The sequence below is a fragment of the Malurus melanocephalus genome, unplaced genomic scaffold (assembly GCF_030028575.1).
Source record: "Malurus melanocephalus ecotype Western Australia unplaced genomic scaffold, MMel_1.1 scaffold_25, whole genome shotgun sequence".
In the NCBI taxonomy this organism is placed as follows: Eukaryota; Metazoa; Chordata; class Aves; order Passeriformes; family Maluridae; genus Malurus; species Malurus melanocephalus.
The window spans coordinates 1,807,525-1,834,418 of NW_026623257.1; the positions used below are offsets into that span (position 1 = coordinate 1,807,525).

Consider the following 26,894-nt stretch of genomic DNA (forward strand, 5'->3'; position numbering starts at 1 on the left):
TAAATTTATGGGAAGAAATATACTAAATTTATGGGAAGAAATCTGTCTTCTGTGAAGGTATTTAAAAGAAGAAAACTATATATGGCATGCTGGTCTGCTTGAAAACAATGTAAGAAAAATGACAAGCCCATATAATTCAGCATCTGCAGGGTTGTTTTGTYAAAAATGACATTGAGTCACTCTCTTACATCTGTATGCCTTCAGACACCTTTTGAGTGGGCAAACCAAATTATTTCTACCAAATAATAAAATGCATATAGAAATGAACAGATTGGCATCAAACAAATCAATTGATCTGCTTTTATAGTGTATACTCAGGTTGACACTGCAGTTACTGGTTTTCCTCGGCGCAATTAGGAGAGATATTTTTTTCCAAAAACTCTCCCAAGAAGGAGGCACCCAGCTGCTCTGGACTCTCMGCAGCAGCAGCAGGCAGCCTAAATCCCTCAGCTGATGCCGGGTCAGGGTATTCATTACCTTCCCARCCTTCTCCTTATCCTTGCACTGCTGAATTCAGGCACGGTGTGTTGTTCTCCATCAGCAGGCAGGAGCACCAAGCTTGTTCTGGTCCCTCCTACAGAGTTGGCTTCTCACCTCAGCTGTGTTTTGTCGTTCAACAGCAGGAGCCACCCCACCAAGTTATTCATCCCTACTTTTGCTCACCTCCCCTTTCAGCTCGCACTGAAGCAATTTCCCAAAGGAAGAACAACAGGCACACATACTAAAAATACTGCATGGACAAGTAATCCAGTAAGTTCAGGGCAAGGAACTTCCTGATAGGAATAAGGTTACAAACAACCCAGGTCCTGAGGAAAGAAGAGACTTCTCACAGTCTCTCTGTCCCAAAAGAGAGGCCTTTACCAGTGGATTATGTTTTGATGTGCACCCTACCAGGACAGAGTGTGACAAGAAATCTCACAGTAAAATAAATGCCATGTCTTGCACAATAGCTTTTTTCTTTTTGCAAATTGCAGTGTTGCACATGAGCAACCATTGCCTTTCCCTTAAAATGGAGAAGAAAAACTGCAGCACTGGTTGCAGAGATGCTGTAAGCTGCCCACCAAAAGGCTGGCCTCGCTGGCCACAGGCACAGCAGCTGCCCATCAGCCTCTCTGGCACTCCTCCTCCTCCTCCCCACACCCAGGCTCCTCTTAAGTCAGTGGAAACATTTCCTTGGCTTCAATCAACATTGGACGAGTCCTCTATCACTGAGTGAAGTTGTCTGGTTTCTTCTGGAGTGGCTTCTAGATTTGCAAAACAAGAAATTGCGATAAACTTAAATTCAAGTGGAAAAAGTAAGCAGCAGCATGCACAGCATTCATGCCCCCATCATGTTGTGGTTGCAGGGAGCCACCTTCCCCAGCATCCCAGACACRGAACTGGGGGAGATACTGGCTCTCTGTGCCTCTCAAACCCCTGCAAGAGGCAGCCAAGCACAACCCTGCCTGTGCAGAGAAGGGAAGGAAGCAGGCTGGGATGAAACACCAGAAAGAGGACATCGTCATCAGTTTTCATCCAAAACGAGTTACTTGTATGGGGGTTAAAGAGCAAGACCAGGAAAACACATTGCAGAGCAATGCTGTAAAGAATTTGTACTAAATCAGGCACTAATCTTAAGCACTTCTTAAAAATAGTAACTCAAGAGAGCTGATTTTGACCTGAGAAGCCTGCATAAGCACACAYCTGAATGAAGAAATGAAAAATGCTCTTAAAAACATCCCAAGAAACTTTATTTTAAAGTTGCTAATCTTTTCCAAAATTGRGTGGACATGTAGCTGCCTATTAACATGGTTGCATGTTCCTTCCTATGGCACTTCATGAAACCTTAAAAAAAATTTGAAAGCATTTTCATTAATAGAAATGTCAGAATGTTTCAGGTCCTCCAGGGAGAATGTATGACTTGTTCTTATGCAGCTTTAATAATTTAAATGCCGTTGTAACAGTCCAGGAATGGAAACAGTATGTTCCAGGACTGTTGCAGTGAATTAGTAATTGTGATCTACTTTTAATTGCTGATTATCCCCATGAATTCTACCCAGATCCAGCAGAGTCAATGCTTTTTTTTTTTTTTTTTTTTACTGGCTAAAAGAAACTTGGGAATAATATTAACTTAAAAAATCTGTTTCCAACAAGGTTTTGACTCTTTGTATTTTTCACACAAATAATTGCAGAGGCTTGGGGTATGGAGCAAGACTCTACCCCGAGMGCAGGTCCAGGGCAGGAACCGCGTCCTGGGTACATGGAAATAGCGGATCCTGTTACCAGGCACTGCCACTGCAATGTCAACACAAATACTGTCGCTAGGGGAAGGCGAGCAGCCAGCGGGCGACAGGGGCAGCCAGCTGGACAGAAAGCAAGGTAGCAGAGCCACGTGTCCTGGGCAGTTTTCGCACAGGACAGGAGGTATTTCACTGATACATGGGATACACCGCAAAATAATGAATGTTCATTGCAAAATAATGTACGTTCATTTGGATGTGTTGTTTCTACCGACTGTCCCACTCAGTCTCATCCCTTTTTTGACAATATCTGTTTCGAGGAAAAATTTTGTGGTTTGGAGGGCGTAATAAACACAGCATTGGCACGGATTTGCATGAGCAGATGCTGGGTTTCTTCTGCAGCAGGCTGAGAGATCAGAAGCACAGCCATCCGGCAGCACCAATAAGAAAGCCTGTGAAACAGGGATGGCTACAAAGGAAAATGTTGAAAGAGGAGTCCAAGATAACAGATTGTTATGATAAAGCAGAAAAAGAGTAAACAAAAGTTGTGAAGGAGACCATCAAAGGACAGGGTATGCAGTAAAGAGCAATGAAGTGCAATACAGACTGAAGGAAAAAAAGAAGACATGAGGAAAGCCAAGACTTTAGGCTTTGCCAGGGAGTCTTCACTGCAGATGAAATTAATTGCACTGAAAGGAAACTGATGCCACTAGTGAACTCGAGAGATTATTCATGAATTAAAGACATTAGATAAATCAGGTCTTGCAAATGAGCAGTTCGGAGCATTGGAAGGCCAGCAGCTCATTAAATAGCTGATATACAATGGCCATCAGGAAAATTGGAGAGAGTCAGGTAAAGGGGCTGAAGGAAAGAGCAGAGAAGCACAGATGAATAGGAAGTACTATGAAAAGGGCTGCACAGTAAAACAAGATGATTTCAGTAAAACTCGTATCAGATCATTTGGAAAAAATATGCATTTTGGTTTCCCAGGCTGTGACACAAGAAAGTGCTCGTCTGAGAMTGGATCCCTAAATCATTCTCAGTGCTTTTTGCTATTTTATCACTGAGCCACATTCAGCACTTGATTGTTCCTGAATTTTTTCAAGCCTTACCATGAAATAATTTCTTGAGGCATGCACAAAGCTGGTCTGAAGTCAGCAGAGCACTACAAGCATCTGCTCACACATGGTACCAGGACCACACTGACACTGACCATGATTACTTTGCMGACTACTTGTAAGACACTGCTCAAACACACGATGCATTTTTGCTTTCTATTTTTAAATTAGTAAAAGACAAATCTAAACMATTTCTGAAGTTTGTGGTTCTTGCATGGTGTGGAAAAAGTCCTGGACTTGATGGGTTTGCTTAGACCTTCAGAAGTATTTACGCTACTTGGGAGTTAAAGGTAGGAATTTCACACAATTTGCTGGATTAGACTTCATTGGCAAAGGTTGTAGCTTAATATTGTTGCATTTCTGTGATTTCAAGTGTTTTTCTTCACTTGAATGGAGATGCCAGCAGTATCAAACATGCTGGTGGCTTTCAGGCAGGAATCAAAACATCTCACAAGCAAGAAAGCTTCGAGATTCATGGAGCTGAAACTCTTCAGTTTCTGCTGAGTGTTGGAGTTTTCAGAGTCCTAAGGCAATATGTAACATTCCATAACCTTACCCGACAGATGCTAATTTAGCTGTAGGCTGTCCAAAGAGACAAATACAAACCAGGACCTTGTGAAAATCAGGCTAAGCCAAGATGGAATAMGAATTTAGGTAAAATGAAAGAAATACTGTAGACAATGTAGACTTCCTGAAAGAACTTCTTGAAAGAAAACTTCACAAGAGGGAGTAGAGCACATCAACTTTAAAGATGTTAATGTTGCATAAATCAAGCCATGCTAGTAATTAGATAACTGCTGAGAAKGACTTATTTGAACATGTAGGTTTACATATTAATAATTACTAACCTAAAATCTGATTCTGAAGTCATCACTGATAAGATCAATGTGTGAAAGAGAAAAAAAAAGAAAAAAAAAGGTTCTCAAATTTGGATCTGCTTGCTGCTACCCCAGAGTTCCCGTGTGCCCAGTCAAGTTTAGCGTATCATTTTTTTTATTAATGATGATAAAGACTTATAAAGTTTTCAGAGTTTAACACCTGCCAGAAAACTGAGGTTATATAGGGACCTGTATTTCTTTTTTTTTCCCTCTGCTTGAGGTAGGTTTATGGATTAACCTTTTCCCCTCCTTCCAGCAGCCACAAGAATTATTTCTTTCACACAAAAAATCAGTCTGTTAACGTATAAGGCAGTAGAACCTTGTGGTCCAAGTGTCTAGCCAGAGCAATTCCTATCCCTGTCCAACCCAACATGCTTGCTTTTACTTCCACACACAATCACAACCACCCTCCCTTGTTGGAGCACTCTACTTTCCATCTTCTGTGCATTTGGTGGTTTGTAAACACAGGAGCAGATATGGCTGAGATATGGCGCAGACATTTTGCAAAGGTTTCTGTTACAGTTGCACAATAAATAAACAGAATAAGACAAAACAAAAAAATGTTGTTTGCTTTTCCCAGCTTTGGAAATTTTTCCTTTTGATGACTGTTTGCCAGGGAATTTAGAGACCTTTAAAGTATTTGGGGACCTTCACTGACATAGTTTTGCCTCCAGCATCTCTTCTTCTCTTGAAAGTAGCTGGCAAGATAAGTTCTTCCCGATAATCAAGGGTCATCAAGGTTTAGTAACCTTCTACGGACACCCTTGCAACATCACAGCTTGCAACTGCAGCCAAATGTGGAATGTGGAGGCAATTAAGATAGCAGAAGGWGAGACTGGGCTTACAAATAAAATGGGAGCCTGTTGGACATTTAAGGTGCTCACCCAGAGCTCATAATCTCCTCCCTGCAGCTCACAAGCTGCACTGTCCCCAGCCAGCCACAGGTGAGATGTGCTCCCTGCAGCAGCCAGSACTTACACTCAGGAAAGCTCAGGAACAGAAACCGTGCAAGAGCAGCCACTGTCAGCCTCAGGCAGGGCAAACGCTGCTTTCCTTTTGGTGTGGTGGGGAAAGGAGATATTTTAACTTCATGCATTGCTTTGAGTTTTCTCTTTAGTCTGGAGGAGCCCCTCAACAGTGCGAGCAGGTGCAGGATGGCAGCTTCAGAGCGAGCTACCCCACTGTGCCAGGTCTGGTGCAACACATCTGCAGGGATCYCAGAGCTCAGCTGTGCTGCTCCCAGGCTCTGCAGGAGCCTCCACCACCCCTGACACCACAGAATGCTCAGGATCAAGTCCCTGCCACTGAACTACTGCATTCACAGCAGGAGATGTGTTCTCAAGGTGGCACATTTTCTCATTTGCTTTGTTTCTTCAGTTCAAAAACAACAACTTGAATTTTGGCAAATTTTCAGTGAAAAGCAGGACTGAGTTGCAAAAAGGAAGAAGCAAGACCCATCTCCCTGGGCACATTCCAAATATTTATATTCTGCCTTTTAAAATCCACTTCTGTTGTCAGATTCAGCCTCATTGTTCTAGCAGTAGCTAGAAATACAAGATGTGCTAGAGTTCAACTCAGGGAAAAAAAAAAATCAATGCACAGATTTCATTTTATCACACATACACAATGATTGGCTGCGTTTGCTTCTACCTAACAGCCTGCAGCCCAAGCGTAGTATTTACAGACTAATTCACATTTATTTTTAGATTGGGTAAGTACTCATTGAACAGGAGGAAGTAACTGAGCAAGGGAGCAAGCAACTTGCATCACACAACTGCACCTATTAGATAGGGCAGGTGAAATGCTGACAGTCACTAGCAGGGAGGAAAAATCTGAATTCTGAGTTCTTAACTGGGACAAACATGCAGCAGTGAATTATAAATATCATATTATTTGTTTACAGCACTTCTGTCCCTGATTTTTACTTCTTCAGCTGATGACCTCAAAAGTAACTCAATTATTTAAGCAAAACTTAGCTTAAACACTAATGAGTTTTTATAAAAAGGAAAGGAAGTAGMTGCAGGGGGCTGTGGTGTCACTAAGTCCTCTCGTTTGTCACTGCTCCCCAGCTCACCAGTGCAGTTCTACCAAAGTTAGCTGCACTCTTATGCCAAAGTTGACAGACATAGCTTTGGGACCCAGGTGAGAGCAAGAGTGTCAGCACTGTAAATAATCCCCAGTGGCTCCTGGTGATGGCTGTGGAAGGAAAGAAACTAGGTGCTGCTTGAGTAAGAACTGCTGAGACCTGGAAAAAGGATGGAAGGTGCTTTTTGCGGAAGAAAGGGAATTTCCTTAAGATGGTGAGGTTCTCTGAAGAATGTATTTTTATTACTTTTTATCTTAAAAGCTATTGCATGTTGGGCTACGAACCGCCCCACTGCTGACATCTGAGAACACACAGCATCGCTGCCATCAGCTGTACCCAGCAGAGGAAGCAGCGAATAAGYGGCCATTCAGTACAGCACCAGGTCAGCTCGATATTTAGAGAATTCATCGCCTATGTTTCCACAAGAAACATGACTCAGATACATGTGATCAAGAGCATCTGCATATAAATCGGAGGCAGATGTTTGCTAGCAGGCAAAGTGCAAACTTTAGAAGCAATGAGCTCCATTGAAAAGGTGGGACATTGGGTTTCTGGAGGAAACAATCTTTTCTGACTACAGCTGTAACTGCAAAGAAGGAATTACAGTTGCAGTGTCATGCAAACTAGAGAGAGCATTAGAAGAAAACAATCAGTGCTTTCTGTGGTTCTTTTTAAACAGAAAATGCTGGGTGTTCAGAATACTAAGTAACTATAGTGTAGGGGATCTAGAATGAAACATGGAGTTAATGAATGCTGTAACYGAACTTGTTATTTGCTCGTTTGAAACACAGAAACTGTCCTTYCTTCAAGTCTAAATTCTCTAGTCACACAGTAAGGAAACCAAGATACTATAATGAAAAATCCCTTYCACTGCATAAAGTATGCTTAATTTTTATCTTAAGCTTTGCTCTGGYATCCCCAAGTCTGCATGTATGCTACGTAAGAGATGCTGAAATTCTACAGTGAAAGTCTGAAGCATGGATTTCTAAAATGTAGATAAATCAAGGAAACTATTAGGGAGGGATTTTTTTTTAAGTGTTACTGTACATTTGTGCAGGGTTATATCATCTTATCAYCTGCAACTTTATTTCTCTAATATTTTTTTCTGGAACATAAAACCACTAATGATGCTGTTTGCTTTCTACAGCTGTTGTATAGCCTTCACAATTTGGAAMTGAGGCTTGTTCACTACCTGTTAGTGGATTTGGGTAGACTAATGCTCTTTTTCCATTCCTGCTATTAGTTTAACAAATACAATTGAGACAATRCAATATTGAAAGACTGGTCCTTTAYGTATTTTTAAAACAGAAARGTAAAATGTAGCTGTAGCTTCAGAGCAGCCYGWTTCAAGGCCTTAACTAGCCCTCCTCCTTTAACTGTRTTAAGAATGGGTATAGTCTGTTATATGCATTGTTATTTTTCTGTAGGGAACATAAACATTAATCCACAGAAAATAGTGGGAAATAGAACTATTCACAGACGTTAGTCCCCAATTTAGAGTTTCAAACTCTAAAAAAAAAAAAAAAAGAAAAGAAACTACGTGCTTGCCTGAATCATTGCTTTGGATTTCATTTTCATGGGATTAATGCTATGAAGGATCAACTTAATCTGAGCTTTATTCCCAGAAAACACCTCACACTACTGTATAGTGAAAATCGTCTTTTTGCTTGCTCAGTCTGAGCTTGTTCTTCCATCAGTAGCCTTCCATCTGTGGGCAAAAATTATGTCCAATGGAGGCATTAAAGACAGCACTCCTTGGGTACCCAGAGAAGGCAGATGCAGTGGATTCCTCATCTCTCCTGGGAGCTCTGMATCTTACTATAACAATGATTTCTTCACAGAAGAACCCTTCAGTTACAAATAAATACCAGGCTACTGGAGCATTAAGAGAAGAGTCTTTGCTTCATTTTGTTAAGTTTCATGAAAATCTGTGAGATTTGGCTGCTGCTTTCTACAGTTGACATCCTCATTAGGATTATCTGGTATTAGTTCATGAGTAAAAATACGTTTTCACACACTGTCTCYTTCTGCCAGTGATAAATACCAGCTACCTTCTCCTTCATTGCTGACTTCTCTGTCTCTGGCAAACAAGTCCTGGTGATACAGAAATATTGCTGAGGCAGTAATACAACAARTATTTCAACTGCTAACTTCTCTATTCTCTTCTCTCTCTTCTGAAACGTCACTAGTGCGCAATAAGCACTCAGCAGTGATTTCAACATTATTGGAAGCAAAAGAAGCTGAATCATGTTATATGAATAAGCAGATAACCCTCATTTTTACAACAGCACTAACTTCTGATAGAAGTTGTGGCATCTTTGGCTTTGATGTTACAAAAGAAACTCCCAAGGGCACAGTCATTTGCTGCAGGTGAAAAACTGGTGGATCTTCATCTCGAACACACAATGACCTGACGGGTTAACAGGCTGCTGTTTTGAAGTCTTGCATTTAGTCCCCTCTCCTGATCTGTTCTTTCATTGTCTAAGTAAAGGGAGGTTTGCTTATTGGCATATCCCAAGCTCTTGAGTTTTATTCTGCTTTTTACATARTAAGTTCTTTGTCTGGAAAGCAAAGAAATGTGATGACTATAGCTTTTGTTCCAATGTCTGGGCTGAGTTTTGGGCTATTAAGACTCTTTCCAATTGCAAGATCTTGTTCCCTGAGGWTTTTTTTATGCAATGGGTGATAAAGGAGTTGGAAAGCAAATTTATTGCCCTTTTTTCTTAAATGGTTTCCTTTTCATCCTTGACAGTGCTAAAGGGATCTTTACTGCAGAAGCTATTGGATTTCTCTGGAGTGTCTTATTCCTTGGTGTCATTAACAAGATAAGTTATCCTTTCCTAAATCTCCTCCTCCTGTTCACTTTCAAGGGTCATGTTTTTGCATGGCTTCAATGTTACTGTGAAGAAAGTTCCCACTGAGCATAGGAAAACTGCACAGACCATCTTGGATTAAGAGTGCATTTACTGGTCATGGATCTTCATGTATCTTTCCTGTGGGTATCAGATTATACAGACAGCCAAAAACTTCCAGTGAGCCAAAAAGAACTGGAGCTGCTTCTATGTCATGTGATACTCCTATCCTTTCTTTTACCCAGGTTTCTGTCTCTATTTTCAGGGAATATTCACGTTCCCTGTGTGTACTGTTTCTGATGACTTCACAGTTTCATAATGACATTGAGCAACAGCTGACATCTATCTGCACAGGCTGCAGCCATTTCTATTTCCAGACTCTTTATTCCACTTAGTTAACAATGACACAGCAAATTTCTAATTCAATACCAAGAGTGAATGAAAAAGATCRGTCTTTTAAAAAGACTGGGGAGGAAAGAAAATCAGTTTTCTACTTTCTAAGGCCATTGCTACCTATCTGTGGTTGCAGGGATCATAAYGACAATTCAAGGAGTGAAGATATTCAGGGAAACACCAAAACTGCACCCATTCTCCCATGCATTAGTCTAGCAATGAGGAGTGATCATCAGAGATGAAAAGGGAACAGCTATGCTGCAGGGAGATTTCAACGTTCCTGAGCCTAGGATATAAATATAAAGTAAACATATCTGCCACTTTATTTGTGGAAAAGTGAACACTGGCCTGATTAAAAAAAAAAAACAAAACAACAAAGGTCAACCTAACAGTGTTCATTCATCAAGGCCAGAGGATTCAGCTTTTTGYACATACAGCAGTGACAGTGAGACAAACCTTTGCCTACCCCTCTCCCTGGCCATCATTCCTCAGCAGGGCTGAACASAGAGTAAGGCCAGATGGTGGCCACAGGTCAGAGCAGGTAGGATACACTTCACAGTCTGCTCTTTTGCTTCCCTTTGCCATTGCAGAGTAACTGGACTGTGCTTCATCAGTGCTCAAACACTCGCACCGATGTGGTGAACCTAAAATGAATCTCAAAGCCCCCAGGAAGTCAAATGAAAGCCCCTTTTCCCTCAACCTCAACTCACCCAATGAAAATGTTGAATCTCTCAGACATGGAATTAAGGCTCTCATGTTTCAGCAKTTGCTCTCCTGATAGCATGCATTGTTCTAGTGACATCACAAAGCATTTTAAAATCACATTTTTAACTTACTAGAACACAACCACCAGTACGGTTTCTTAGTAGCCCAATTATGCAGAGGCCAACGAATTTAATGCCCACACTTCTAAAATGCCACATTTTTGAAAGTACTCTGTCTTGTAAAACTTGTAACAGATTTTTTCTCACTGCTGTGATAATGGTTGCCTTGCTTTCAGAAGGACCAAGGCAACATAATTCAAATGGATGGAAATACACAGACTGAGACTTTCAAAGCAGCCAGCAGAAGATAAGCATTTCTCTTCCAGTGCTCTCAATACAGTCTGGATGCTTCCCTCTTTAAAAGGATTTTCATATCACAACAGCAGCTTGCTATTTGGAATGCAATGAGAAAAAGGGAAGGTATKTTATGTTTTAGATTGTCCTAAAGGGTCARTGGTAATGACAAGATGATCAGCTTTGATTTATCATTAGCATGCAAAACAGAAAAGAAAGCTGTCCTGTGAACAGCAATAAAAGGGCATTAGCAAACCCTTCCAAATTTTGCTTGGCATGTATCATTGAATGAATTTCTTTATGAACYTGAATATACATTGTCTTATCTCATTATATTCTTCTCATTCAGTTGAGCAACCTCCATCTCCGAGCTCATSCTTCTTCTGTCCTATTCCCCGCCCCCTGTTCGTTCTGCTGGAGCAGAAAATGAACAGAGCTCTGTTTGTTCACCAGCAGCAGCAGCAGAGGCAGCAATGTCAGCCCCGCAGAAGCAGCCCCCTGCCTCTGTGTCCCTGGGTGAGGGGACACCGTGTGTTTTTGGGAATGATTCCTGTGAGAGACCAGGGTTTGTGAAGGTCTGAAGTAAGCAATGACCTCTTTTAAAGAAGGCAGAAAGATTGAAAAACAAGTATTTTAGAACTGTGGCATATTCAGACAGATTGAGAAGTTTGCTATCTTCCCTCCACAAAGGGAATGGAAACAACTTGCAGGGTGTAGGCTTCAGTCCTTTGTGGTGCTCCAGGCACACCTGCAATAGCATGACTTTCATTAATGCAATCTTAAAAACAAGTTGTTCAGCTTTCCTGACCCTGCTCTTTCCAGAGTCTCATTCTCCTGGTAGCCGGGAGCCTTCCTCATTTCCAGCCTAAAAGCACTCATTGTTTGCTCACAGTCATATGTTGCTACTCAATTCCCTCTTGTTTGCAGGTAGACAGCCATCTTCCCATCAGAAAACACGATCCCATCTCCCACACAGAACCACCTTAATCACACTCTACCTTTCTTTGCTGGGCTACAGAAAGCAACACCTTTCAGTTTTACCTTCTCAGACAGGATGATGAAAAAAAATGGGGAAATTAATAATTCTTTTGCCTAATCTTTTGAACAAGCTTGAACTGACCTGTCTCAAGTATGTATGGCCAGAACTGTGCAAAATACCCCAGGTGAAATCTCAAGTAAAGCACGTGTTACCTCTACTGGGGGACAGGTCATCAGATGGCCTCCAAGACCTCCTATCTTCTGATCTTTATGTTACCCTCATAACTCCTCTTTTCCCCCCACAAAAAATGGAGCCCTTTGTGGCAATGCTTCAGGCAGCTTGCAGCACCTTGGTAGGGAAACACCCATCTGCATCCATCAGGAGACAACCCTGCTTCAGCAACATTAGAAGTCTGCAATTTGAACTCTTCAGGGTGCTAGGCAAGCCAAAACCTCTTTGCTACTGAAGTTATTATTTCACTAACTTGTTTATTCAGAATACTTTGTCCTAGCTGCATGTTTTGAGTCCTCCCATCACATCATTGTCCTCCATGCTTCTGCTTTATTTTTTTCTTCATTATCAACCTCTGTAGAAACACTATCAGCAATTTCTGTGAGGTAAGGAGATTTTCAGAAAGAGTCTTAAGATCAATGTTGGCTCAGCACAAGTTTAATTTAGAACATGTGATGAGTCTGACTCACACTGTGCTATTCATGCCATCCATCCCTAATTTAGAACAAGCCTTGTAGTTTAGTTATGACCTGAAAATGTCTGAAAACAAATTATATATAGCATTTAAAAATATTTATAATGTTAAAAATGGTCATGAATATCAAAGTCCCTCAAGTGATGCACAGGTTCACAATGGGCAGGTTTCTGTCTGAAGCCTGCAGCGAGCACCTTCTCAGCATCTGGACCTCTTTGCACATTATATTCACGCCCATGTAACAACTGACTGAGCTTGTCATGCTTCTCCCAAGATTGTCTTTGAACGAAGACAGAAGAAAGAAGTGCTCTCTGATCCAAAAGGGGCTTTGTTGAGATTAGATTCTCTCAGCAATCCAGCATCTTTATCTCTGGCCATGCAGGTAAGAAAACATTCCTGGTCAGCCACAGCAATGAGACCTAGCAGCAGGGTGAACAGGCATGTGGGGAATGCAGGCAGTGTTATTCTTGTCTGTGATCCAGAAATTGGCTTTAAGACTTAGTGAGAATAATCACTCTGACCTTCATTTGTAAGTTCTTTAAAAAAGCCACCAGTGAGGACACCAGRCATTTACCATGTGCCATCAGACACTGGCATGCAGAGATAAAAATTTCACTGCTTCTCCTACACGTCATCATGCTTAGCAGGAATCCTAAACAAGCCACCCATGAGGATGAGAGGGAGCCACAGGTCAGGTGGTGAAGTAGTCACAGCCATGCCTTGCCAGCACCGTGGCATGCTAGTTCTAGAGAAAAAGTATCAGAACCAGACTGACCTGGACCTGCTCTGACACAGTGGGATGTGAAAAGAGGAGCCCATAAAGGGTAGCACGTTGCCTGGTACCACAACTGCATGTCTGGACCATGAAGAGGCCAGCACACACCCTCTGCTAGATGAAAGTCTTGCAGCTTTACAAAGCTCRCATTCTTCATTTGAAGCCTGGCTGTCTCATAGGAGATAAATACCTGTGCATGAGCTTAAGCAAGGCCTGCATTTAAAGCCCACAAACATTAAAAAAAATTCTAATTGAGCATTTCTTTTAATAAACCAGGCCTCTTGTTTGCAAGGAAGGAATCTGTTGGGGGCAGGCAGTGGGCACCTTGCTGCCGTACTTGCAGTGGGCTGCTTGTCTGCCAACAGCTCTGGGATGTGCCTTGGAGGCAGCCTGTGGACAGGCACAGAAACGGAAAATCAGAGCAGACAGAAGAGAAGCAGGCTCTTACAGACTACCGTGGACTAAAAAAGGGAAGTAAACAGGAGGCAGGATGACAAGGTGAAGGGACAGGAGCTGTCCAGGGCCATGAACTACAGCAGCGCATGGGAGGCCACAGCCAAGAGCTGAAACCAAAAAAATCCCCATAATAAATACGTATAAATAAATATGTATAAACAAAGAACCAAAAACCAGACAGTAAAAGATGAGATTGATGATGCTTGATCCCTCAGGGTTCAGCTTGGCAGGCTGCAGATGCTAGACTGTTGATTATGGTGCTGCATCACTGCACTGCCACACAAGGATTCAGTGGAAGACAAAAAAAAAAGGATTGAATTGAGTGCAGCTCCCTACTTTTATATCGTGTTTCTCTCTTTCTCAATGGTTGTTTTCTTTCTTTCACAAAGGAATTGCAAAACAAAGGGATATACACAGAAGATTTGAGGTTATAGAATCTTATCTGGCCAAAACAGAAAGAAGGAAAGTGTAGAGGTATTTGATTCTAAATGTCAAGAKACTATAGAGGCACCATTCTTCATGGAAAGCAAACGAGAAACACTCATGCTTGCAGTTGCCTTTGAAACCGACTCCCAGAAGCTGCAATAGTGATCTCTTGCAAAACAGCTACTAATCCCTTCTTGTAATGGTTCCAACCTGTCCATGCATCCCTCACCCCTGTACTGTGTCAACAGCAAAGTAGAACAATGCTCAGGGTTCCCTAATGCTATAAGCGTGTTAAGAGAAAAAAAAAAACCCAAAACAACAAACTCCAATATTCTTTGTTCTTCAGGCTGCAGACAGAACCRCTTCCCTGTCCAGGAAATTTGCTTATTTCTTGTCGAAGCACTCCATACTCAGACTTCTCGAGACTGAGTGTCTCTATCTAATGATTTCGCTATGGTGCTGCTACTATTCTCTGTTCTTGAAAAAAGGTCAAGGATATTAGTGAGTCATATTTTTTACTCCATTTATTTCTACAGTTAAGTGGAGGTTATCCTTTATCACCAGCTGGACAAGTATTGATTTAACATTCTTCTCAGTGCTGGTCATACAGAACCTGATGGCCTTCTCATTAAGCTAAACGTGCTCTAGCATGCCTCCTTTGTCTACTTTAAACTTCCAGCAGGATGACAGTGGAAAAAAATTCTAGTTTGTTATTCAGCAAGATATTAGTGATGAAATTACAGCCCTGCAGTCACTTTAACTGTAAGCATTTCAGCCCTTCTAGTGTGGTGAAAAGATTTCATTAAGGACTTCTTGGATGTGCTGGTATTTCTGAAGCCAAAGACAGTAAACTTTTGCCTTTCAGACAGCTTGATCTAAACCCCTCAACCCCTCTTTCTTACCACTCATGTCCCCTTTCAAATCCCTGGATSTGCACAGAATACAACAGACCCCACATCTGCAGATTACTGCAAGCACGACCAAACCCTTGCAGCCCAAAATCACAAATAAGTAACTTCATATGAGGTTTCCTTGACAAAGTCTCGAGGCAATGATTGTGCCTTCGTTAGCTATTTTCTCCTCAGTGATGCAACCACCCACGAGCTGGTAGGAGCTTGCAGCTGACAAAAATGGCATGCTGTGATTTGGTAAAGCCAGCCCACAACGACACTGGCCTTACTGGACAGCGACTGAAAGCTCACCGACAGGTCAAGCTTATAATAAGAAAATGTCAAGCGGGATACCTGCTGTGATTTATCATTAATCTATTTAAAGAGAGAAGCACTGACCTCTGCACGGTATTAGCAGAAAAAAACCCACACTACTTATATAYTAAATCCAGCAGGCACTGCTGACGAAAGGTCTTCCCAAGACTATTACAATGCTGGAGCATGTCCTAACCAGCAGAGCGTTGACTGCATCTCAGAAAGCTCGGATAAGAACAAGACTGTGAATGCTGAAAGGTCGTCATGCTTTCATGCTTTGAAATAAAACACTCTGAAGCAAAAYGACTGCCCACAAGTATATGAAGAACAGCAGGTGATCCTCCAGTGATCAGGAGTGCTCTCAAGGTCACATCTGAAAAGATATGACAAAGCCATTGACTCAAAAACAAAACAGCATTTCCACATGCAACATGTAACCAGAGTTGGTTCAAACTACAAGGAACACATCAGGTGCACSTGCAGTTACAGCCCATCTCCTCATTTCGTTGACCATTTTGTCTTGCATATAAGTCAGCAGTAATCAAGACAGTACTTCAGCACCACTCAGTGTATAACTCTCCTATAAAGGCAGTCTCTGGCTTGCAGCACATTATGTACATGTCCAYGTGTGCATTAAAGAAGCATGTGAAAAATGTGTTTACCTGTGACAAAGAAAGYTTCAAGTGGATGACTACCTTTGCAGTCTGAATGAGCTGAAAAACGTTGTGTGGTTTGGATTTTCTTCCTGTTTTATAATGAGTGCTTAAGATTGCAAAATCATTACGACCCAACATAACTAACAGGGGAAGCAGACAGTGCTGTCACACTGAATTTTCAGCCCACATTACTAGTTGTTATGTGCTACTGAAGTGCAGAGAAAAATAACCAGAGAYGTCAAGTACCTCACCTGGCATTTTCACTTCAGCTGGTGGCTGGATTGAACTCACCTTAATAGCTGGCCTCTCGGCTGAGTGGGTTGCAAGTAATTCTAATGTCCAAAATCATCTTCAAAATGCCACAGTGGAGGAGCAGGGGGCATAGACTGATGGAAATTACCCAAGCCAGTAACAGGATGAGGGCAAAATGGATGGGCTCCCTGGCAGCAGTTAGGGAGCGGTGCTGCACTGCAGCTCCAGTCTGGTGACAAAGCCACAGAGATGTCTGCATAACTAATGTACTGCATGGGACAAGCAAGCAAAGGACCCAAAAACTGAACTGGAAAAGCAGTAAAAAACGGTGACAAAGGTCAAGTAGGGTGCAGCACTGTGGGCATWCACCATATGGGACCACAGGACTGAAACATCCCCTGTGCTTGCCAAGTCTTGTCTCACGGCAGCTTACGCCTTTAAAAAGCTCAGCAAGCCTCCAGCTATAAAGCAGAGCTCAGMTCTCCCTTACTTCCACACTGAGGACATCTCATCACTTCACTCGTCTTATACTGGAAAGGTTCCTGCATTTTGATGAGCTCATTTTGTTTGGATTTCTCCCTCTCAGCCCTGCCCAACAGAGGCAGACCCCAACAGAGTGCACCATTTATCCGGGTAGCAATGGGCACGATGCTCTGAGTGCATGGTTCTGCAGGGAACAAGACAAGGATTCACAGTCAGTGCTTCTGCTGGGAGGTGGCTCTGGTTTCTCTCCCAGCAAGTGCCCTCTGCTGAATCTGGGAGGCAGCGTGTGAAAAACAGGGTGCAGTGAGKAAATTGTACAATGATGTCCAATCATTAATTACAGAAATTCCTTACCTTCGAGTCACAGGTTTTCTATATTTCACCTCAGTMAGAATGCAGAACTGCAATGTCCTTCTAGAGTGCACTGAATGCTTTTGAGAGGGATGTGGTTTCTCAAGTGGCTTCTCTCCCTCACCAGAAAACATGGTCTTCAGGTTTGACCTGCCATGTGCAGCACTTTACAGTGATCACAACATTCTTTCTTTTCAGTGACTCACTGAATTTGATCCTATGTAAAAGGATCAAATCACCACCATCGCCACCACCACCACCACCTARTGCTGTTTAAAGGTCACTCTATGCCACATTTCAGAAGGAAATAATATGTGAGAGGGGAAATCTCCTGCTTTTTAATTGGAAAATCATCTGGAAATCTTTTCACTTTAAACTGTGTTTACTACCCCAATCTTTCTCACTGCTCTTACCTATATTCTTCTCCACAGCAGTGAGCTAGCCAACCTCACTCATCCTTTCCTCTCCTTCATGACCACACCACAGTTCATACAACTGCAGATGGTTRTCAAACTCCCTTTTCCGTCCAAGCTATAAATGCTTCATTTCTATAATCTTTCCTCTTGCGTAACTGACATTTTTTCCCCTCTCAACAGAACCAAAAATGTGAAGTGTCTTCCCACCCTGTGATGCTGCTAACAATTAATTTTCTTTTCAAATGGCCTAAAGGTTTTTTAATTGGCAAGATGCTGACAGAGGAAATGGCAATGATGGACTTGTTCAAGAATCTGTCCTCCATCTGCAGGACAGAAGATTTGAGATCAAAGGCTGCCAAGTTCTAGGAGCACGTTGGTATGCTGTGGCAAGGAAAGCCTTTGCCTGGAGGAGGGAAGCTGCCTAAGGTGGGTCAGAGATACCTCACCTTAGCCAATGGCTACAGGAACAGCAGCTACTGTATGCTAACAGAGGCTACAAAAATAAGATATTGGTCACTGGTATGCAGCAGAAGGAGGGACGGGTGAGTAGGAAGTGAACAGGAAAAAGAATCAAATAAAACTAGACATAAACCCCAACTTTTCAGAGAAGTAGATGTCAAACACCATCTTTCAAAACCAAGGGAAGAACACTGGGTGAAGCGGCTGCCCCCCTGATACCCCCACACGCTGCACATCTGACTTGATGAAGGAAAAAAATCAGTCCTGGCAGGCAGGCACCAGTGCCTTCTTCAGCCAGCACGGGCAAAACCCATGCCAGCACATGAAAGCTCAGGTGCAGCCCTCATCTGACTTCATTCACTAATTTAGGTACAAAACACAGGTAAGAAGGCCAGAAGACACATCATCTCCCAGCCAAAAGCCTTTCAAGTGTAATTGTCAGCAAACAGAGCAGCACATGCTTTGGTTCGGTGAGCTTTCAGYCCCACAGAACCCTGCTGCTTAGGAAATGTTTACAAGGAGTTGGAAAAGGGTAATGAAAAAATATCAACCCATGTATGCTCTCCAGCTCCTATGSATTAATTCCCTCTGTACCTCCAGTCAAAAATTTCTGTAGAAAATTGGGCTGTAAAAATTGAAAAGGATTGGAAAAAAACAGCCTTAACAATGCAGAAATACTGTGTGAAGCAAAACCCTTGAAAATAAGTAGTGTCTTGCAGTTTATTCACTTCCCACACTAAAAGCTGAACTCTTGCTGAACCACTACATCAGTAAAGCAAACTGGATGTGTTGGGCAACAGTGACCACCCTTTCTCCAAAAGCAACACTTCAGCCAAAACAGGAACAGTGAATTTTTTGCATCATCTTTGGGAAAATGATTAAAACAGTACTTGAGATTTCACGCCCTTGTGGCACTTATTTTTCAGCAAACTGCTCCAGTATTTTTCCTTTGTCCTTTTTTAGAAYGCTCTTGCAAAGGCTGTGGAAATCAACTGTGCCTTTGCAAACAACAATGCTCTACTTCAGCCCTCTTTGGAACGAAATGCACATTTACACCTGGAATTATTCTTAGTTAATGTTTCATGCAGGCTCTTTTATTCTGCATTACATCAGAAGAGAACTCATCAAGGAAAACTGCACAGGTAGAAAAACTTTATAGCAAGGTGGTGATGTAATGTGGAAAATCTGAAAGAGAGGTGATACCAGAGAGGAGATAGGAGATAGGAGAATTGCAGAGCTTTGCTGTTTGGGACACTGAAATGCACGGGTCATTTATGTTTCTTATTCTTATAATGATTCTTTTTTAATTCTCTATCTAATGGTTATCTGAAAAGGCAGTGGTGATGTCTAAAACCATAGCTACAGCAATATCATGACAGTAGAAAATCAAGCAAGGAGAAGAAAGTGCAATCTGATGATCTAATTGCATATTAACATTCCTGTTTCCCTCACCCCGAGATCCAGAGGTTTCCAAGTACAAAAAGGATGAGGCAGCAATAGCTGATTAAATTAGTTTGTTGAAATCAAAGATACTTATAAATTTCACATTTTTTTAAGAAACACATATTTCAATATGTCATTTAAACTGGAATTGAGCTCAGCAGTAATATATGTTATTTAAAAACATCACAGATTTCTCAAAGTAGCTGCAAAGCAAAATCTGTTTGGAATTGCTCAGTTTTATGCATGGACTTTTCTGCATGAGCTGGCAGATATATTTAAATATTCTATTTATACAGCAACTTACATCCATGTTTTACAAATATGAAGGAATATACTTTGTAACTGCCTTGTGAAACACATCACTATTTTAGAACCGATGAAACTCAGAGAAATGTCTTGTCTAGGATCAAGACAGGAACAGATAGAATCTGCACTTTCAGAGCTGGAGCCTTGAGTGTATGCCTTCTTTGCATATAAAAAGACACTTATCTTCAGTCATAAGATGGGCCATGTCATATAAACCTTTGTATACAACCAAGTTGTTCAGGCAGCAGCAAAATGAGCAAAGATTAAAAAGAAATCASTTCAGACCAAAGCAAATGTGAAATCAGCTTTCTTAGTCTGGAAAAAGGCAGCCAAAAGAAATAAACAAGAAAAGCCCCAAACCAAATGAAATGGTCAGTTCACCTCCCAATAAAAAAAGTTCTGCTTCAGGGATTTCTCAACATAATGCAGAACACAATGGTTCAAATCCCTTTCAGAATTTYAGTTTTTGAACCCATTTCAAAATTAAGTTTGCAATATTTTCAACTCCTGATTTAAATTCCTGATGCTGTCTTAGTCTTCTAGATTTTCACCGGCATAGGGAGGAGAAGCCAATTTCCCTAACTCTGAAATAAGCATGAGAAGTATTTGGTTACCCCATGCACCTTTTTCAGTGACTATCCAATGATATTATGACTGCAGTATCTCCAGAGAGGGCCCTCCAGCCTAGAGACTGGGAACTGGGACTGCTTGGCAAAGCTGTAAATGCTCCTTGTCTCCCATAGCACGAGTTAAATCTTCTGGTAGGGAGAATTGTTTCCACACCACAGACCTCAAAGTTTTGTTTTCCAGCAACCTGGTGGACAAATATCATCTGAACTTATAGTTTTGAGATTAATTAAATTGCTTCATAGAAAAGTGGCTGATTGGTGCTGCATGGAGTTGTTTTTCCCTCCCTCATTCTAGCCTGTCCTGGAAATAAGCTATCTCTACAGCTCTACARACAGCCAGCTCCTTCAGACATGCGTAATGGGTATCACCAAGTACAAAACCTGCCAGTTCCTAATGGTGAAGCATGAGAAAGTCCAGTGAAGTCCTTAGAGCCAAGCTGACACAGCCATGGTGGGTGGGAGGCAGGGAACTGGGTGGTTTTGTGAAGGAAGGAGAAAGGATGAAAAAAGGGAAGGTACTGACAATGAAGCAAAACACAGCTCCTAGCTCAAGATTATGTATTTTACACTATGACAACGTGGAGCACTGCAGGGAATGGACACCTCATTAGTGGGTTCATTCTCACAATTTCTAGTACCATGTGAAATCTCCAGTGGTGATAGCCCCAGTGCTCTTCACAACCTGTTTACTTTGTACCTTAAGAACTGTAAAATGCAAATACATATTGGTTTAGCTGCCAGGAGTAAGTCTTTGTCACCTTTAAGAACATTAGTGCTTTGTTGAGATTTGGCTTTCATCTGCAAATGTTTTATGAGATCTTTGACTTCTTCCCAGATCTCAGCGTGCGCTACTCGCTGTGAAACGCCAGCAAATGCTCTGYGTGAGTGGCGAATGCGATGCCTGTGTCTAATGCCTGCTGCACTAACACAGACATATAAGCCTTATTAATCCCCTGAATAGTCTCAAGAGTTGTCCACATGGTCTAGAGCCCACCTAGCACCGGTGTGAAAACCCCCAGCACTTGGCAGATGCTGGGGGTTTACTTGGCCTTTAGGAGCTAGAGCTGCAGGGCTCAGGCTGGCATGCACAGGAAAGTAAAGCTGCACTGCTTACAAAAACAGTCTCTGGAGACAGTGCTGAGGTATAAATTCTGAAAATTAAGACTTCATGTGTGTGTGGTTTGGTTTTTAATCCTTCATAGAGAGTCTCACTTGGATTTGCTTACTCTAAACAGGAAAGTTAGATGTATTTCAGTGGTCATTCYGAGCTATTTCCCTGACTATTTGGCTTGTGAATTCTGCAACAGAAACTACTTCAAAATAATACCATGGAAAATAATAACAACAACAAAAATTCTGTTGATAGTATACTCTGTATATGTTTCCTTCTCGAACATAATTTCATCTAAATGTAATTTAAAATGCTGTGTAGTCCATATTAATTTAAAATAAATAGGACATTTCCATCAACAYACCGTATTAGTAATGTGGTTGTGGTAATAACATACAGTCATGCTGTATACCAATTGTAAGACCTTGTTAGCTTTCTTGTTTATATGGTACTAAAGTCCTACACAATTTAAAAGAGTCCCTGACCTCTTACAACATCAGTAACAGGAGTACTTTGCACTCATACAGCACCTTTGATCTCAGAGTGCTTCTGACACATGAATTTTCATTACATCTACATACAGGTAGATGTCTAGGCACACTTCAAAGGCAGGGAAACTGTGCYATGGAAAGGTTACACAACTTGGCACAAATCCCTGGTGAACAGCTGGGAATGTGAACTCTCCCATTACTTGTTTTGAACGTCCAGACAATAATACTTACCCCAAACCCAAGCTTCATAAGGCATTAATCAAAATGTTTAACCCCCTACCAAGTTTGCAAATGGCATGGGCAGACAATAAGCTCACTAATTCTTTTTGATACATTATTCATGACTTGTTCTCCTTTTCTGGCAACTTTCTTTTTTTTTTAAGTTAGAAAAACAACCAAAAAAAACAGCCAAAACCCCCCAATCAAATACATGAAAAGACCTGAAATTACTGCAAAATAACTTGTAACCCAAAACATTTTGCATTTCCTTTATGGCTCCTCTGTTGGATCTCAACCACTACAACATGGGCAATGTATGGCAACATCTCTGCAGGACCAGAGCACCGGAGTGACCTCTGGAGAAAGCAGCAGCAGGGCTGTGCTTGCCCGGTTTTAGTTTCCAAGGGCCCATAAGCCACCGAACACCATGTCTGCATACATAACACTAACGCTGCCAACAGCTACCGACGGCACCACGAACTGACGATCCAGGTCTGGCTACATGATAGCTACACAGTTAAAAAAAAAGAAAACAAACAAAATACCCCTCCTAGAGTTCCCATTGAAAATTAACAGACTRCTGCAGACAGGCCTTGAGATGAAACCACTGCTCCCTGCCTGGCCTTTGCCACCCCATGAGCATCAGGGAGCTACCAGCCACAATTGTAAGCTGTCCTTAGCTCTTCCTAGGGTTGTTCTGCGCTTCTGAGAAGGTTGCTGAATTAATGCACACCTCAGCTCCCCCCCTTTGCAACAACGCTGATGCAAATGCATGCATTCATTACAAGCCAGGCCACCACAATGTATGTGAGCAGCTCTGAAGCTGTGTTAAAAGGAAAACTGATGTGGGTGGTGATGGATTTCTGAGCCCACAGAGTAGCGATGCTATTATTTGCTGGTTGAGTTGTTTGAGGTTGTGTTGTTCTCCGTCACATGGGAGGCATTTGTTTATTTATTTCTGAGCAAGTACATCCAATGGAGGGAGCCAGCATTTTTAATGCAAACTCTGCTCTCCAATGACTGAGCTCTAAATACAACAGTAATTATTGTGAATCTCAGGGTAAGATGTTGAGAGTTGAATGCTCTCAGTGGCAGAATAAAAGGGATCATCTCTCTTCTGGTGGTGTTTGGCTCTTGGGATGAAAATGCTCTGTTGTGTATAGTTGTGTGTGCACACAACTCAGAGAAAAAAATATAAATAGATGTGTACACACAGACACACTGACACACAGAGACACATACTTGAGTGGAGAAGAAACATTTAGCCAAAACATTTGGGATTTTTCCTGAAGGCCATATTCTAAGAATAAAGATATGTAGCACTTAATTTCATAAAAGCCATGTAGCACTGTAAATAAACTGGAAATGCATTGCAGAAGGAAATCAAGAAGGWAGGTTAGAAATGGTTTATCTCTCTAATATTCTGTAATTTACCTGGCCATGCATTAGGGCTACCTTTTTTTAGTACAGGAAAAAAACTCCAGGTATTTGTCTAAGAGACTTTTTGAGGTGAAGAAGTGAGGTCAGCTCACTAGATTGGAGTAACTCTGTAATATAGTCTTGTTCTAAGGAATTGTTGGATTAAAGTCCAGGGGTCAACAGGAGGCTCTTCACTATCTATAGTGGTTCTGAAAGTGACTTCAGGAGCTGAGCTTATTAGCTCTTAAGCACTGCACCAGCATTTTTTACTTCCTGAAACTAAACAGACTTGTCATGCCAAGCATCTTATGTGGGGCGATGGTGACAGCCTTAACCTATGCTCTGCAAACATTWTTTAGCCTTACTGTAAATTCCCCTTAAAGCAGCAAGAAACCTAGAGACAGCTGCATACCAAGGATCTGGTAATTTTCTAGTGATACTTGCTATTGACTACAAACACTCAGCATCCAGAAAAGGATCAGAAAAGCCTCTTCAGGTTATTGGCAAAAAAAAAAAAAAAGCTACGATTCTTTGTTTCTCACTTTTCAATCTCAGCTATCTAATAGTATATGGTTTTGTTAAGAAGGCTTTCAGTTTCCAAATACTCTCCCCACTTGAGGGAGCAATGAACACATTCATGTATGAATACCATACATCAAAAGGGTTTATGACTTGCAGCATTTCTCACACRTCTCTTATTCCCTGGTCAGGCAAGGTCCATTCTCCGCCTAATTTTTTTACAGTCATCTCTTACCTCTGACTTATAGTTCTCCTGTCTCTTTTACAGTATTGTCCAGAGCAAGTAATATTACTTCATGCAAATTTGACTTCCCTTATCATTCTTAGAAATCTTTGCTATCTGCAGGATACATTCATAGGAAAGGGTACAGCAGCCTTTGCAGAGCTATCTGTTGGCACACCCATTCTTCTATGTTGCTTCCACTCAGCCCTGATATTAAAATTATTACAGTGTTGTAAAGCAGGAAGGTGGCTGGCTCAGCAAGCCAAYGTACTTTCGGCCTCACAAGTCCAACAGTAATGTCCTACAAGTGCAAAAAGTWACTTATTGTAACACATAGAGGAAAATAAAATTACTCTCCTTTTGTCGGTAATGAGGAACCCTTCAGACCTAGAGTGGCTTTGTCTCTGCTTCGGTTTCCTGATTTCCAAGTAGGTAAGGCTTGTACAAAAACTATCTTTCCAGTTTCTGCTCCTGAAAGAAGCTAGAGTTCTAGGAGGCTGGATTTCTCCCTTTTCAATTAAATACCTCGCCAGGCTGTCATCTGAGGCAAGGGACAACCCCAGGTCTCCTGAAGGGCCAATYCTATGACTTGGCTGACATTTATCTTGAATCAGGCTGACCTTGTATGAAACAAACTGTATGAATGCACCTGTCATACTCAGTTTGCTGAGTGCACTGCTTTCAATTTAATTTCTACTGTATGTTATTAACATGGCATAGTTATTAGCATTTAAATCATTTCCCTTGTCATTTCTATATTTAGATTCCCCCCCCCCCCGTACGATTTATAGAAGACTGACTTAGTAGGAAAGCATGCAGTTGTTAGACAAGGATGGAACTGTATTTTTTAGTATTGCAGTGTATTTAAAGGACTAGGAATCAAAACGCGATTGACACAGCCATGACAAACATGTGATTAATGTGAGCTATTTTTTCCCACTCTAGTATTTTTCCTTTCACTTTCTTCTTTACCAATGCTTTAAAGCACCCACAAATTTTCTCGTATCTTAAAGGAGCACGGGAGCAAGTGTCTATTCTKCATAGCCAAACTGAGTGACTTAGAACAAGGATAAGGCTATACCTAGTGTGGCTGCCCAGCTTAACACTTGTGACTAAGTAGTAGTGTATACCATCCTACTAAAAACGTAATGACAGGTCCTATATAATGCAGTCTAACACAAGACCAGGGCTTGGACTATCATAAATACAGAAACGTGACAGCAGAGATTTCCCCACACCCCAGSGCAGTGACAAACGAGCACCCAGCGGGGATAGCTCGGGCTATCAAGTCAATCACTGAATATGTTCTCGGTGCAAAGGCAGCAAGCGGGGACTGGGAGGACAAACTGGGACGGCTGCATGGCAGGAGATAGGCTGGCGACGGGTTCGGATACCCCGGGCTGCCTTCTCGGTGCCCATGCCAGGGGACAGCCTTAGGTCACCAACACGGCTACACAACCGCAGCRGTGCTGAGGCGCACGAACACCGGCGGGGGCAGAGGTGCAGCCGGAGGTTCACCTGCTCGGAGCCCTGCCGGGAAGCCGGCCCCTCCCCGAGCGGGTGCGGAGCGGCTCCCCGCGGGATGCCGCTCTCCTCCCGCGGTGCCGCGGCGGGGCTCTGGGCGGCGGGGCCGAACCGCTGCGGCAGCGGCAACGCCAGCGCCGCGGGGCGGGGGAACGCGGTGCCCCTTGGGCAGCGGGAGGCGACAGCCGGGTCGCTCCCCCCGAGCCCCGCTCCAGCCGCCGCCGAGCCGCGCTGCACTGCGCTAGGGGCTGCCGCACCTGAGCGGCCGTGTCAGCGCGGGGATAAACCACAGCCAGCCCCCGGCCAATGCATTATGTAATTTCAGATTATATAATCCTGAAATGCGAGGGGAAAAATTCCCCAAAACAACCCAAACCCCGCCGTCCTTCCCCGGGCATCTCCTGGGGGTGCGGGCAGCCCGGGCTCCCGGGCGGTCGCCGGGGCAGGCACGCCGGCACCGTTCGCCCGCTGCCCCCATCGGCGCCGGGGCCGCAGTCCCCGCCCGCCGTGATGAGCGGGGCAGGACGGCAGGGCACGGCTCGGCACGGCTCGGCACGGCTCCCCTTCCCGGCGGAGCCGCCGATCGCGCCAGCCCGGCGCTGCGGGAGGGCGGGCGGAAAAGGGTCGTTCCCCGGGGAGGCGCTGCCTTACCTGCTCCCCGAAGTCGATGGCGATGTTGGTGATGCCGAGAGGGACCAGGAACCGGATCAGGGGCCAGTAGTTAGTGAGCGCTGGAAATTTCACCATAGTCCCAGCTGCGCGATGACCCGCGGCGCATCTGCCGCGGCAGGAGACGACGCGGGAGGACGGCGGGGGGGAAGGATGAAAGGGCACCGGAGGAGGGTGCGTGCGTGTCCCTGTGCGTGTGTGCGGGCGGGGAGGGGGTGGGGGGGAGATAAGGGCGAAGGAGAGGAGCAGCAGAGCCCCCTAAAAATAAAGAGCCGGGGAGCGGGCGGGGAGCCGGGCCGGTCCCTCCCTGCCCGGCGCGGCGCTGGCTGGGCGGCGGGGCGCGCTGTGCTGCCGCCTCAGCAGGAGACCCGAGAGATCAAGTCCATCCCCGCCGCCCTCCTCCCACACAACAATGATCCGCCGCCGCTGCCGCCGCCGCCGCCGCTGCCGGAAAAAAAAAGAGGAGGGACACCGCCGCCAGCCACTCGTGCGGGCAGCGCTGCCATCCTCGGGGCGCGGGGGCCAGGGGAAGGGCCGGGCCGGGCCCCCCCCCGCCTGACGCTCGCCGGCGGC

General features: G+C 43.3%; 1 protein-coding gene across 1 annotated transcript in view; it reads right to left on the reverse strand.

Annotated features, from left to right (window-relative positions):
* ANKH (ANKH inorganic pyrophosphate transport regulator) overlaps nt 1–26,399 on the reverse strand; it is a 97,951-nt gene extending 71,552 nt beyond the window's left edge. Inside the window, exon 1 of the mRNA XM_057390381.1 lies at nt 26,304–26,399. Coding sequence (XP_057246364.1) covers nt 26,304–26,399 — 96 coding nt within the window. The remainder of the gene's footprint in view (nt 1–26,303) is intronic.
* Nucleotides 26,400–26,894: the final 495 nt, after the last annotated feature.